General features: G+C 43.4%; 1 protein-coding gene across 5 annotated transcripts in view; it reads right to left on the bottom strand.

Annotated features, from left to right (window-relative positions):
* Positions 1-1,318: 1,318 nt before the first annotated feature.
* Positions 1,319-13,066, bottom strand: part of AP1G1 (adaptor related protein complex 1 subunit gamma 1) — a 47,675-nt gene continuing 35,927 nt past the window's right edge. For 3 of the 5 annotated variants that reach the window (XM_030512390.1, XM_030512391.1, XM_030512393.1), the window contains 7 exons: positions 12,632-12,736; positions 10,366-10,507; positions 9,781-9,907; positions 9,241-9,336; positions 8,838-8,998; positions 7,672-7,770; positions 4,156-5,303 (listed from right to left, as the gene is read on the bottom strand). In XM_030512390.1, coding sequence (XP_030368250.1) covers positions 5,202-5,303; positions 7,672-7,770; positions 8,838-8,998; positions 9,241-9,336; positions 9,781-9,907; positions 10,366-10,507; positions 12,632-12,736 — 832 coding nt within the window. In that variant the 3' untranslated portion in view covers positions 4,156-5,201. Of the gene's footprint in view, positions 5,304-7,671; positions 7,771-8,837; positions 9,008-9,240; positions 9,337-9,780; positions 9,908-10,365; positions 10,508-12,631; positions 12,737-13,066 lie in introns of all 5 variants that reach the window. The other 2 variants (XM_030512389.1, XM_030512392.1) reach the window with 2 other exon arrangements.

Genomic DNA, 13,066 nt, shown 5'->3' on the forward strand with positions numbered 1-13,066 from the left:
CTCAGGCTGCTCAGCTGCTGTCTGTTAATAACGACGTGCAGCTTGCCAGGTTTTGATCAGTGCTTCAAGACACCTTGAACAGGATCAAGCACATCGAAAATAATACAAGAAAAGCCTCTTGCTTTCCGCATAATCGTCAATGGTTCCAAACTTCAAACACTTTGCAGCCTGTCACATGTTCGGTTCTTGCTGCACCAATTCCTGGTCTCCCATCAGCATCAGAGTCCAGACATGCTTTCCAATTATTACTGCACCAAAGGCTTTCAGTTCTATTACATGTTTCCTTTAAACATCTACAGCCTTTCCCCGGGTCTATCTGAGCGTTTTCCTGCACAGCGTTGTGATCCGCTCCTGGGCGCACGCAATGTGCACAGTGCTGCCAGCGCGGCACAGGAGAGACAAGGAGCAGCTCCCACTGCCTGTCCCGCTCCGGAACCGTGGCTGACAAAGACTCACCTGACTGCCAGCAGACTGGCAGTTCCTGGCACTGTTTCTGAATTCTCCAGTATCTGGAGGGCTCTTCTGTTTAAAAACAAGGAACCCGCAGACAAGCTGTCTTAGCAGCAAGGTTAAAAGTGCTCCCCAGCAATCTGTGTTCATGCATGCCATTAAAAAACAAGGCAATCACAGAAAAGGCCAACTAGTTTTAAGACTTGCAGATGATACACACAAGCCGAGACAGCTTTAAACATAAAACAAGTTTCCATTGGGTTTTCCCTACAGAAAGGCCTGATTACAATGCACATCTGGCTGCAGCTTTGCAGTCTCTAACTGCTTTGCTGCAAGAGAATTTCCATAAAGGAAGGACATGTGGCAACACAGAGGAGATGGTAGCTGGCAGAGAGAAGTGCAGTTATGTATTAGAAAACAGAGGAAAATTTACCTAATACAATGTAACTAGAAAACGCAAGGAGGAACCCTTCAGGAGGCACATGTGCTGCTCTGGCAGAGTGAGGTTGCAACAGGCTTGTCCCAGGGGCATGTGGAGTGTGGAACGGGGCTTTTTAATGAGCACAGGAATCCAAGGGCAGGCTGCAAACACCAGGCACATCATTCCTCACACTCAGATCTCTTCATGCCCTTCTAGCACCCAACAAGTCTTGCTGCTAGCGATGGTCCAGCTCTCCTTCAGGGTGGTCGTTCACAGGAGGTGCTCAAGTGTTGTGCAGTTGTCTACTCATTTTGCTTTCCAAAATCCCCTGGAAAGTTTTTCAGATTCTTTCCTTATTATTTCACATCATCTGTCATGGCCAAACATTAAGAATCAGTAGCTCCTATCCCACTGCACTTGCAAAAAGCAACAAGGCACAGTTTTAAATCATTGAATATTGACTCATTTTATTAGTCACTTCGTAATTTGTTCAACCAAAAGACAATACACACAGCAGAAGTCTAATGCATCCCATGAAAATGTTTACATCCGTTATGCTCCTCACTCACCTCAGACTTAGCATTTTAGTTTTCTCACATCTCAAAAATAGGTCTGCAGAAGTTGGAATGCCACCGGGCTCCCTGCTTGAAGGGCATGGCTTCACTTGAAATTTGGTTGGGTTTGCTGGGGTTTGGTTTTTTGTTTGCCTTTTTTTTTTTTCCCCACTATAGTGCCCAAGAGGTGGGATGGGGCTCGAGGTAAAATGTAAATTACATCAGGAAAGAAAAGGGAATATACAGAAGAGTGAAAGTTCCGAGGGAAGCAGCCCAGCAGCCCCTTCCTTCACAGCCCCAAGTAGAAAATGAACACATAGAAAGCACAGCAGCAGCTTTAAAAAAAAAAAAAAAAAAAAAAAAAAAAAGCCATCTTGGCTGCTCCGTCTTGCAGCTAGTCCCAGCTTCAGAGAAGGCACAAAGTCACCTTTCCCAGCTGCTTCAGCATCTTCTGTGTTACAAACCCAAGGTACTGTTCAGGTGGCAGTCCTCCCACTGCTATTGCTTCAAAAGGTTGTTCAAGGCCATTTTTTGCCCCGTCAAGACCTGTACAAAGTTGAACCTTAGGACGTTCCCATGTCTCCACCGCCTTCAGGCCCATTATGGCCACTGTTCTCTGTGTCATTTTTTGACTCAGAATACATTTACTTGAAAAAAACCCAGACATTCAGTCTCTCCCAGCTCCAAAATCTCCAAGCAGATATGAATAAGATTAGCCGTGAAGTCTGTATCTTGTTCCCTTTACATTCACCTTATGCTGAAGCAAGGAAAATGTTGACCAGAGCCGTAAGAACTGTTGCATTCAACTAGTGGAAGAGAGACTCACCCTATCTATCCTCAGAGTGCCCCAGACACGGACACACAAGTACTCCCCAGTGAGAAAACAAAGCAGCACAGAGCTTGAGCTGCACTTAGGGGTCAAGGAGCAAGCAATGGCATCTGGTGCTACAGACAGGACGTGTGAAACCTGCCTGCCTGCATACTGTTAGCACTCGTCCTTAGCTGGGAAGGCAAAGAGCTCAGAGGAATGTTCGGCTGCTACAAAGGAGTCCTTCATAGCCAAGGGATGGCTTCAAGCAAAATGCATTTCAAGTACGTGCACTGCCTCCTCCAGCTCCACTCAGAAACACAGGGGACAGCACCCATTTCCCTGAACACAAACACTGTGCGTAGGGGGCTGAAGCAGCCAAGAACATATCAGGAATTTACCCTACACACCAGACAGAGACCAACAAGAAGCCCCAGCTGCTCTAGGGCATGGAAAACAGGAGCAACAAGATGGACAAGGTAAGCTGTTCCCAACCATGTTGCAACGAACAGGCCATCTGTTGAAAGAAAAATGGTGAGGGACCATTTACTTCCTTCTCCCCATCTAATCTGCACCAGGGCTCTTCTTCAGCAAAACCAATGCAGATGGAGGTGTGCCAGCTTTCGGTACAACGGACCACATACAATTCTATGAGGAGAATGGGAGAGCTTATGGGGAGTTCAGGAACTAAGGTAAAGACTTTCCATTAGCTTTGTACCTGGGATACCCTCAGAGCTCACTGGAGTCAAGATTTAACATGCTCAGCCTCCAACACTACGGAGTTTGAGCTAGTGGGGTGAAAAGATGCAGCTGAAGTGAAAGCAACAAAAGAAAATGCTCGGCACCTACAAATGGACTTCACTTCAGCAATTTTCCGCAAGACTGGCTGCTCCATGATGCTTCTGGCTGAAGCACAGCATCTATCTCACCACTGATATCCAAGGCATGACCCTAACACAGCCCACAATTACTTTTAAGGAAAGCATACATCATTCTTCTAGATTTTATAACCCCATGCTGATGCACTTCCAACAGAACAATAACACTCTTTGCTAATCCAATGGCCCAAACCTGTTTAATCAGTAAGGCAGCAAAAAATGTGCTCCAAGAAAAGCTCAACTTATTCCACTACACAGACCAGCACTTAAGTCAGTGACAATCAGTCCTATTGATATTACTTAATGCAGTTAAAACCAGACCGAACAACCTTTACTGGCCTCCTGCTCCCAATTCAAAGGCAGAATAGGTCTTCAATTTTCCAAGTACACTGTGCACCACTGCTGCAGTGGTTTTGGCAAGGTTTGGAGCTTAGTGTTAGCACTTTTGCAGACACAAAGAGCTGTATTTAAGCTTGCCATTAGAGCACTGAATGATCCGTATCTGAAAAGCCCTAGAGGAGAAATAAAGCAGATGTGCCATCTATTTCTTTTGAGAAAGCACTGGGTTGGAAGGTGGAGTTCTGTCAGCTTGCCACCACACTCATAGATGAAGATGTAAGATACATCTTCCCCTCTTCCTCCCTGAAGAGGGCTCAACATCTGAATAGTTTTGTCACACCGTGCTTTATATCCTATACATCACCTCCATGAGAACTCACAGAGCTGTACTACCTCAACAACAGTTCACCCTAGGAAGCGTAACTGAACTCAGCTTTCTGTAAGCTTAGAAAAGCAGTGGACCTCACATCTTTTGATTCAAATACTCAAACTGGCTTCCATTCAAAAAAACAGTTTAGTGACTTTCAGTCTGAACCTGAACTAGCACATTTCTCTGAAAGGGGAGCAAGGAGCAAACTACAGGGATCAATTCAGTAACAAAATGGGAAAAGGTCTCTTTAAACTGCATGGTCTTTATTTCAGTGCCAATATTACAGATACAACACAAATATCCCAGTCAGAAGTAACTCAAATGGAATCCAAGGGGTCTACAACAGGCTCTGGAAATTAAACTGGGGAGAAGGTCTGGAATAACTGGGAAGAGCAACTTTGCAGCACAGTCTTTGATGAGTCTCCCAGCAGGAACAGAGCCCTTGCTCAAAGACTGATCTACAAAACTGAGTATGTCTTTTCTACCCATAAACCACAACTAATGGGTTAAAAAGGCTTTGAAACCATCTGTGGTAGAAAACCAGCTGCTCCTTGGATCTCCACATCTCTCATATATCACCACAGTTTTTGGGGGCGCTTGCCTGTGAATCTGCATGGCTGTAGCTATTGATGTAAAGAAAGAAAATTCAGGTGTAAGGTCTTCATTTCCAAGTACAGCACCAAAGCAATTTTATCAGGTCTTACCAGCACCTCTTTTCCTGCACTGTTCCAGGTCTGCAGATGAACTCCCAAGGCCTAACTTGCTCTTGGTACGTATCACGTAACTAAGAGGTGGGTGTATACAATAATGCACTGAATAGGCCATAAGCAGTCTCCAGCCCCTTCAGACACAGGGGATACAAAAAGAAAGAGGCAGGGCAGCCTGACATTCCCCAAATCCCCAAAATCTGAGCCCCACATGAAAGTGCCTGAAGGAATCCAGCTAGTAATGAAGGACAACACACCTTGCCCACCCCAGGGGAATGAGACAGCAGAAAGAAGGGGCAGCTGTTCACTTGCTGCAGAGAAGAAAGTTTCCCTGCTAGAAATTCCAGACTTCTCTTCCAACCAGGCTGTGTTTCTTTGCAGGGGGCAGAGATGGGGAAGGGGAGAAGGGAATGTTGCTTCTGGCTGTGAATGCATGTGTGAGGGAGTGCACAGTAGCCTCCACAAGCCGCCAGCCTCATCAGCGGTGGAGAGGAGATTAGTCTTAACAGATATGCTTCAAAGTCAGCAATCACTTCAGGAAAAATCCTCCTCATCAGCAGGTCTCATCTGTTCCCCATGCCCATGGTGCAGTTTGGGGGATTGCCAAGGATCACAACCTTCTTCCCAGAGTTCTTTTGATTGGGTGGGGTGAGAATAAGAATGGTGCCAGAGCCTCACTGCCAGGACTGAGGGGGGAAGTTGTTGACTTCTGCTAGATCCTGCATTGCTGAGCCCTTGTGATTATACGTCAACTTGATCCGCATACGTAGTTGTTGCTACAAGAGAAAAGGAAAAAAACGAAAACAAACACAAAACAAATTCAGGTCTTTATTAAAGGTCAGTGAATCCCCCCACATCCAGCTCCCCTCTCTTACCCCATCAATACAAAGCATGGGCCTTTCCTCACCACAAGAGCTTGCTGGAAGAACGTGCAGGATAAGCTATGACACTGCAGATTAGTGCTTAATCTGATAGGAGATTGATTGGTCTCTGTAGTTCTCAGATGAGGTGCAAACTCTCACAAAAGCTATAGCACAGCTCCTACCCACATCTCTCTCTGCACTGGCCCTGTTTTCTCAAGCACTGAAGTCCTTAAATAAACAAATACCTGTCTTAAAATCCCAGTTAGCAATGGAAGAAATCAGGAGGCAGATCCAAACTCCGCTGCTCTGCACTCAGGTGTGCAGGGAGAGGTGTCATTTCCCATACTAGCTGTTCATTCAAAACAGTGGTCTGGAAACTTCAAGTATTGCTCCATAGCACTGTGAAGGAAATAGCCTAAGAAAGACTGGAAACAGTCTCTAGGAATATTTCCTCTGATGGAATAGCTCAGAAGTTGTATTACACTCTGTTATTTGGCTGTCAGCCAGACACTAGGTGGCCCTTAATAATAGCTAAAGCACAGCATGCTCCAGCCAAGCTCCCTATTCTCCTCACTCTGAAAAAACCTGTTTCCCCAAAACCCTTAAAGCAAAAAGTTGGCTATTTCTGGCCTTTTTCCCTGTACCTACAGGAAAATACAAAAAAGGGACAGCAGAGGGAGGAAAGGAGGACAATGACTGCTCCAAGCAGTCTCAGGATAAAAAAGCTATGCCTTATCAATGATAGATCAATACGATTTGTGGCAGTTTTTGCTGTTTAGTATTGTTTTGGCAAACTGGTCAGTTTTGATCCAGCATAATGACAGTCCATATCCAGTTGAACAGACTTTTTTGTTTTTACAATACTGACAGCTACCTCCTAAGTAGCCAGGCAACATTCCAAAGTTGCCTCACTCAGCATATTCCAGGTAAATACACTGTCTGATGGAGAGGCCTCTTGCAAATCTGTACTTTCAGGCAGTAGCAAACGAAAGGACAGTAAGAGATGCACATGTGCCTGAAGTGGAAGAATTAGGAAGGAGTGGGCAAGAGAAGAGGATAGGATAATACTATTTTGCATCTCTGTATTCTGAAGCATTCATACAAGTTCCAGTATTCCAACAGGAGAGTACCCCATATCTTGGTATCGGTGCGTGTTTTACCTTGTGGGTCCCACCTGAAGTGCATATACTGAAACTTCTGCCACCCTACAGGAAAACTCCTAAACTCTCCCAAGTTCACAAAATAACTTTGAAAGTGATCTTTGAAAGGTGCTCCACAGCACCACAGAGAAATTCATATCAGATGTATAAAAGACAAAGAGAATAGTCTTGTGCCTTTAGGCAAAGGGGAGCACCCTACACAGAGATAAGGGGAGATGCATGGAAACCACAAGAACTATGCACTAGAAACAGCTGTTTCAGTGAAATCTTAGGCTGAGATTTGAGAATTTTTCTGATTTGCACATCAGCCTAGCAGCAACACTTAGCATCTACAACGGTACCTTAGTGTTAACCTATGAAAAACTGAAGATGTTTTAAGTTCTTAAAGATACTGAAAATCCTTAAGGGTCTCCCACAACCCAAGAAATAAATGATCCCAACTTTATTTTTATTTCTGCTGCTATCTGAATACTTGCAGAGCCTCTTATGGAGGACATGTGGACCACTCCCACCCTCAAGTCTGTTGTATCCCAGTCTTGAAGCCTGTCTATGAAGGCTGTAAAACAAATGGAATTATGATTAAATCACACCTAAATATTCTTCCCATCTGCTGTTTAAAAATACACTAATAATATTAAAAATAAATAACACCACTGGAGAAACAGACAATTTTGTTAAGATTATGTATCAAGCTATTTTTGTATAACAAACATTTCAAGTAATGCCACTGCAGACAGCAAGAATGAAGGTTGAATGTATTTCAATGTAAGATACTTGCTTTTCAGACATCACTTTTATAACACATACAACCACCAGGTTGAGCTCCTCTAGAAAGGCCATCGTTTAACAACCATTCCAATGAAAAAGACTTTAGTGAATTCAAGAAGCTAGGACAGCTGTGAATCTGTTTTAGCAGTATAACCCAATAGAAGGCGAAACCTGTGCCCGGCACCTCTTGTCTTTTTCATAATGTTTTCCTAATCCTAGCCAAAATGATTGCCGTTAAAACACATCATTCACTACCATCACTTGTACCTCTCAGAGAAGCATCCCTGACTGACTGTCACTAAATGCACAATTCCAAGACAATATCTTTAATAATTGTTCTTGGAATCACTCACCTTTTGTGGATTCAGGACTTTAATGACCTGTGTTATGGTCCCCGAGTTAAATGCAGGGATGACACTGCTGCTGGGAGACAGGAGCTGCAGCTGGAATGTCTGAAGAAAGGGTAAAGAGAAAACAATTTCACGCTTAATCGACTAAGAACATAAAGTGATTTGTTTGCAGACTGAAAGAAACGAAAATTAAGAGTTCAGGTTCCAGCTCTGAATAATCAATTCTTCAAATTCCCTACCTGTAAACAACAAAACCTTCACTGGCCCACCTGCTTTCTACATAACTAAGATCGAGGCAGCACAAACACTAGGGTGTGAGGGCTTACTGTAGTGTATCAAAATCAGCAATGATGCATTGTTTCCAGTGTCACACACGGAGAAACAGTGAAGACTGCTCAGCATACCTGTAACTCCAGGAGGCACATTCTTTCCTTAATTCCCTCTATCTGTACTTTAATGGCCTCCATTCATTTGGGAGGCCTTCATTTGGCCTCTGTTTCATTTAGGTATGAAACCAACCCAAATTAGAGTTAGAGCATTACTAACTCCTAGAAGTGAATCTTCCAGAAGTGAATGTATTTTCCCAAACTTGAAGAACATTCTAATCACACTTAAATGTCTAAATGGTTTGCTCTATGATGAACTAGTCAATATCTGTCTCCCATATATTGTGCTGCAATTAAGTGCAAGAGGAGACGAATCACTGCTTAAAGGAGGACCATCATTGATCAACCATGCAGGGACTCATTTAAACTTTCATAAGCAGCTAAGGGCTTCAAAGGATTTTTTTTTTTCAAGTATTTAGAGCTGCAAAGAGCGTGGTATATTTCTCATAAACTAAGAATAAACGGAAAGATTAGTGCCTTCACTTTTATTTTGACCTAACATTTTTCTGAATGTGGTTTAGTAACTTTCCTAGAAAGTCATGATTTTAAAACAAGATTTTGTGCAAGCAGAGGTAGTCCAGTCTGGTAGGAATCAGTGTTTTACTGCACATATAACATTTACTTTCAGACTAGAAAGACATGACCAAACTAAGTGCTAAGAGAACATATTAACAGCTTCTATTCTTGTTAACTTGCAAATTTCTGTCTACATGAAAGCACTGATCACGAAGTATTTGCAGCTGGCCCTCAACCTATCCCTGCAGTTGCCCTAAGTCGTTCTACCTTTGGTACTGCAGCTTGGAAAACAAAATCTGTCATATCCAGCTCTGTGCTGTTGGAGGCCTGTATCGTGATTACAGTGACGCTAGGATTGGTGTTTGACCTCTCAAAGGTGAAGTCAATCTTCAGCCCATTCTTGTTGTATGCAGTAATTGAGGGGATTCCTGTAGAAAACAAAACAGCATGGAATCCATTAATCTCCAGAATCTGGAGATAATTCTCAACATCATAGAGTGTATTTACTTTACCCCAGACATGAACTCTTCTGAAGATTAAATGCACCCCCTTCTCCCGCTCCAATGTCTGTGCCACACTTTACTTCCAAATCCCCCCCTTTTTTACCCCTTGTTTATTCTTCTAGTTGGCTGCTGTGGAACCTTAGGCTAAGGATTTACATGTCCCTAACCTGCAGCAATATCATTGAAGAGAGGCTGTGACGGAAGCCCATCAAGCAAGAACGGAGGCTGTGCTATCTGGGGTGCAGGGGCAGATACTGGAGAACCTACAAGAAACATTGAAGCATTATTACTTAGCTGTCATGAAATGAAGAGTAATTACTCCTTCTCTAAAGACTGACTGCTGCATATCATATTATTTTACATGGAGCTCCACAAATCATCTGTGCTGACATCCTCCCCTTCTCTGCTTTCACTAACAAGGACTGGCTCCTCTTGAGCTAAAAGGCATTCAGATGGAATTCACTCCTCACATCTCCCAAATCCTCCCTGGAAAGGCTCACAGCATTCCCAAGCTAGAGTGTGAAAATGCTCAAGTCTCACCAACTAATCATGCTGTGACTTCATTCCCTGACTCCCACCTGTACGCTACTATGGACCTTGGTAAAAGTAAGTGTGACGTCTAGCACTTGGTAGAAAGTGAAGAACAAGCCAGCTCATCCCACCCCAGGATTGAGAACAGAGACTTTTAAGAGATACAGGCTGCTCACCTGTCAGGTTGAGGTCTCCCAGGAGGTCAAGGAGCTCCCCACCAGCAGAAGCTGGCTTGCTTGTAGGTGCAGTGGGAATTACAGGTGTTATATCACTTCCCCCCAACAAGTCCAATAAATCATTTGCCTAATGAAAGAGTGGATGTAATTGTTACATATTCAACTTCCTGTTGCTTTTCCTTGCAAATGTAATGGATTCTACTTGCCCTCAGATTGAAGACCAACAGAGCTGCTGGCCAGTCAGAGAGGTTCTAGTTTGTCTACAGCCCCATGCCCTACAGGAGATCTAGTTTCCATGCTCTTGGGACCACGGAGATAGTGAAGGACTGAGTCTGCGGACACCAAGACAGGTTGGGAGATATATGGCTTTACCTCACCCTGCTCTTGCCCTCCCCATAGTGATCTCCCCCACACACCTGTTCTTGACACTAGAGCCATCGAAGCAGAGATGATGCAGCCATAACCAGGCCAGCACAGCAAGGGGCAGAGAGAGGGAGGGAGACTGTCTCAGCTTACTGTTGGCAGTGGCTAGTATAGTGTGGTCTGACAGGCAGTGGAAACTTATCCGAGATTAGTTTCCGTTACCTGGCTAGCAGGCTGCAATCCAGAGGGTGGAGGTTTGGTTTCCAGTACCGCTGGTTCTGTCTCTCCATTGGTCTGTACAATCTCAGTAGGGCCATTTGTGGTGACTTTCTCCATTACTGGCATTCTCTCAAGCAGGGCTGGCCTGAAAGAAGCTGACATAGTTACACTGTGCCATCTTCCTGGATCCCAATCCAAATACTCAGTCATTCAGCAGATTATAACCACAGGGCAACCTGCCTTTTCCTTCTAGCAGGGGAGCTGTAGAACTCCATGACAGCTTGAGATGGTCAGAAGCAATTATGGCATTCTGTGCCAGTGCAAATACATTAGATGACAGCTGAAAAACAAACCAACCCTCCTGCCTCCTGTTTTCCCCTTGTACTTGACACACTTTCCACTGTGGTGCTAGGATAACAAACCCAAGAGAAAGATTAAATAATTGAGCAATGGTGGACTAACTGCAGACATGGGACACAACTGCTCTGTTCCGTATGCAACTGAGTCAGAGCCAGCGCATTTGACTTCTCTTTGTAGAAGGGTTAACCACTTAGAACAGGTGACAAAGTTGGACAAGCAAATCACCATGCTCTCATTTAGCCAAATTAAGTTTCCAAACAGATTAAGTTCAGCCTTAGAGAGCACCTTCCTGAAACAATACAGAGACTGAAGAGGAGGCATGGGATCCGGAATCCTGACATTAGACCAAAATCTAGGAAAACCTGTATTGAGAGAACTAGTCTACAAAACAAGAAAGGCCATTACCCTTGCAGATCAAGCTGCAAAGCGCTGCATGTAACAGGGGTAAGCCACATTGTCTTCTGGGCTGAAAAGAAATGTTCCAGTGCCACTAAACCCAACAGTGGGCCACATTTTTGACCATGTCTTAATAAGCAGAAACTATTAAACATTGACCTTTACACTGTAATGAACACCAGAATATACTGGGGGAAAATACAGGTGCTCACTTGTAAATTAAATCAAGTTACATGGTTTTCTGAAGTGCACCATCTCCCAAAACGATGAATAGGATACACTGCATGTGATCAAAAGCCAGCTGATCACTAGACACTGCTGTCTGCAATAGTCAACTCGGATCAAAAGCATCTATGCTAGATTTTTCTCACTCACTCATTCATAAGGCTTTACATGAAGCCCTAAGAAGCTCACATGCCCGTGCTCATAAACATCATGTTTCCAAGAACAATTTTGAGTTCCTGCATGGATTCCATGGGAGGAGAGAAAAGTGGAAACTACAAGAATGCTGTGTTCTACAAACAGTGAATAGGATAGTACCTACAGAATAAAGGGACTGAAAGAAGAGTGAAGAGTCTGAAACAAGGCTTGGAGGCCCCTACAAACAAAAGCAGTATTTAGTCAAGTGGCATCCCATTTTCTCTCTGTCCTTTCATCTAGGCTCTAAAATTAATGCTCCTCTATCCAATGGAATCTTATGGAAAGTTTTTTAGGGTAGAGGTAGTTAATTCCCAGAAGACCTCCTCCAATCTTATGATCCTCACTGGAGAATCTGTCGTGCTCCTATATATTGACAATTAACTACACACATAGCAGATTAATGACTATTCTGCAAAGAACTATGGCTTTAGTTATTGAAATAAAACAGGGTTTTAACCTTCTCATAAAGAAAGAATCACTTGCGAAAAGCAGTGATGAGTAGGGCACCTCCCAATGATAAGGTGTAAGGAAATTAACATGCTCACAAATTTTAAAGCAGAGATGCTGAGTGGTGCAGTGAAATAGTATGCTTTTGCATGCAGAATCTGAAATTTTAAGCAGATATTACAATAAGATACTGTAAATTTAAAAGATATTATGAAAAACTGAAATGTATTAACAGTTGGAAGAATTACCTCAAGTTCAGAGTACAGTTTAGGAGGACAGCTGAATGGATCTCTGCATGTTTATTCCAAAGACATTTTAAAACCTAACAACTGTGGTAATGCTAGCATGGTAAAAGCTACTTGCAGACACTTACTCAGCTAGCAAATTTAAGATTCAACACTTAGAAGTAAAAATCAGCCAAGTTTAAGCTCAAAGCAGAGCAATGTTTTGACAGAGAAAGTCTCTGAGCACAAAATAATCTCCCAAGATAGGTTAAGTTCTTAAAACATTCACTAACTCATCTACAGAGGGGTTCTAGTTCCTCTATAAACTTACTAAAATCATCAAAGCTCTCAAAGCACAAAGTGTGGTACAGAAGAGATCAAAGTAGATTATAATGATCCTTTCCAAACTCATCAGCACTTACCTCATGTGATCATATTTCTTGAAAAGTGCATTATATTCCACTGCCCTCTGCTGTAGCTCCACATCGATGCTGCTGCCGTAAATGGAAACTACCTTCTTAATGCGACTGTATGGGGCAAGGGGGAAACAGAAGCACACACCACACCATGGAGTTAGCAGCAATAAGCAAGAGATTAACATGTGTCATCCACAAGACATCCTCTGCTTAACAGATGTCCTGCCTAAGTCATTTAAAACAGTAGTGTCTGCTGTCTTCCTGGGGTATCTATGCAACACCCATTTTTGAACTGTCCCTTCACAAGAGCATCAGCAGGTGATTAATATACCACCACAAGGTATAGCATAAGAAAGCTCAACTACCCGCACCACGAAACCATCAGCAGGAAATAAGGCCATTTTCCTCTCCATCACCCGAAAAAGGAACTGGAAAGGACAG

Source organism: Strigops habroptila, chromosome Z, assembly GCF_004027225.2.
Source record: "Strigops habroptila isolate Jane chromosome Z, bStrHab1.2.pri, whole genome shotgun sequence".
Taxonomy (NCBI): domain Eukaryota; kingdom Metazoa; phylum Chordata; class Aves; order Psittaciformes; family Psittacidae; genus Strigops; species Strigops habroptila.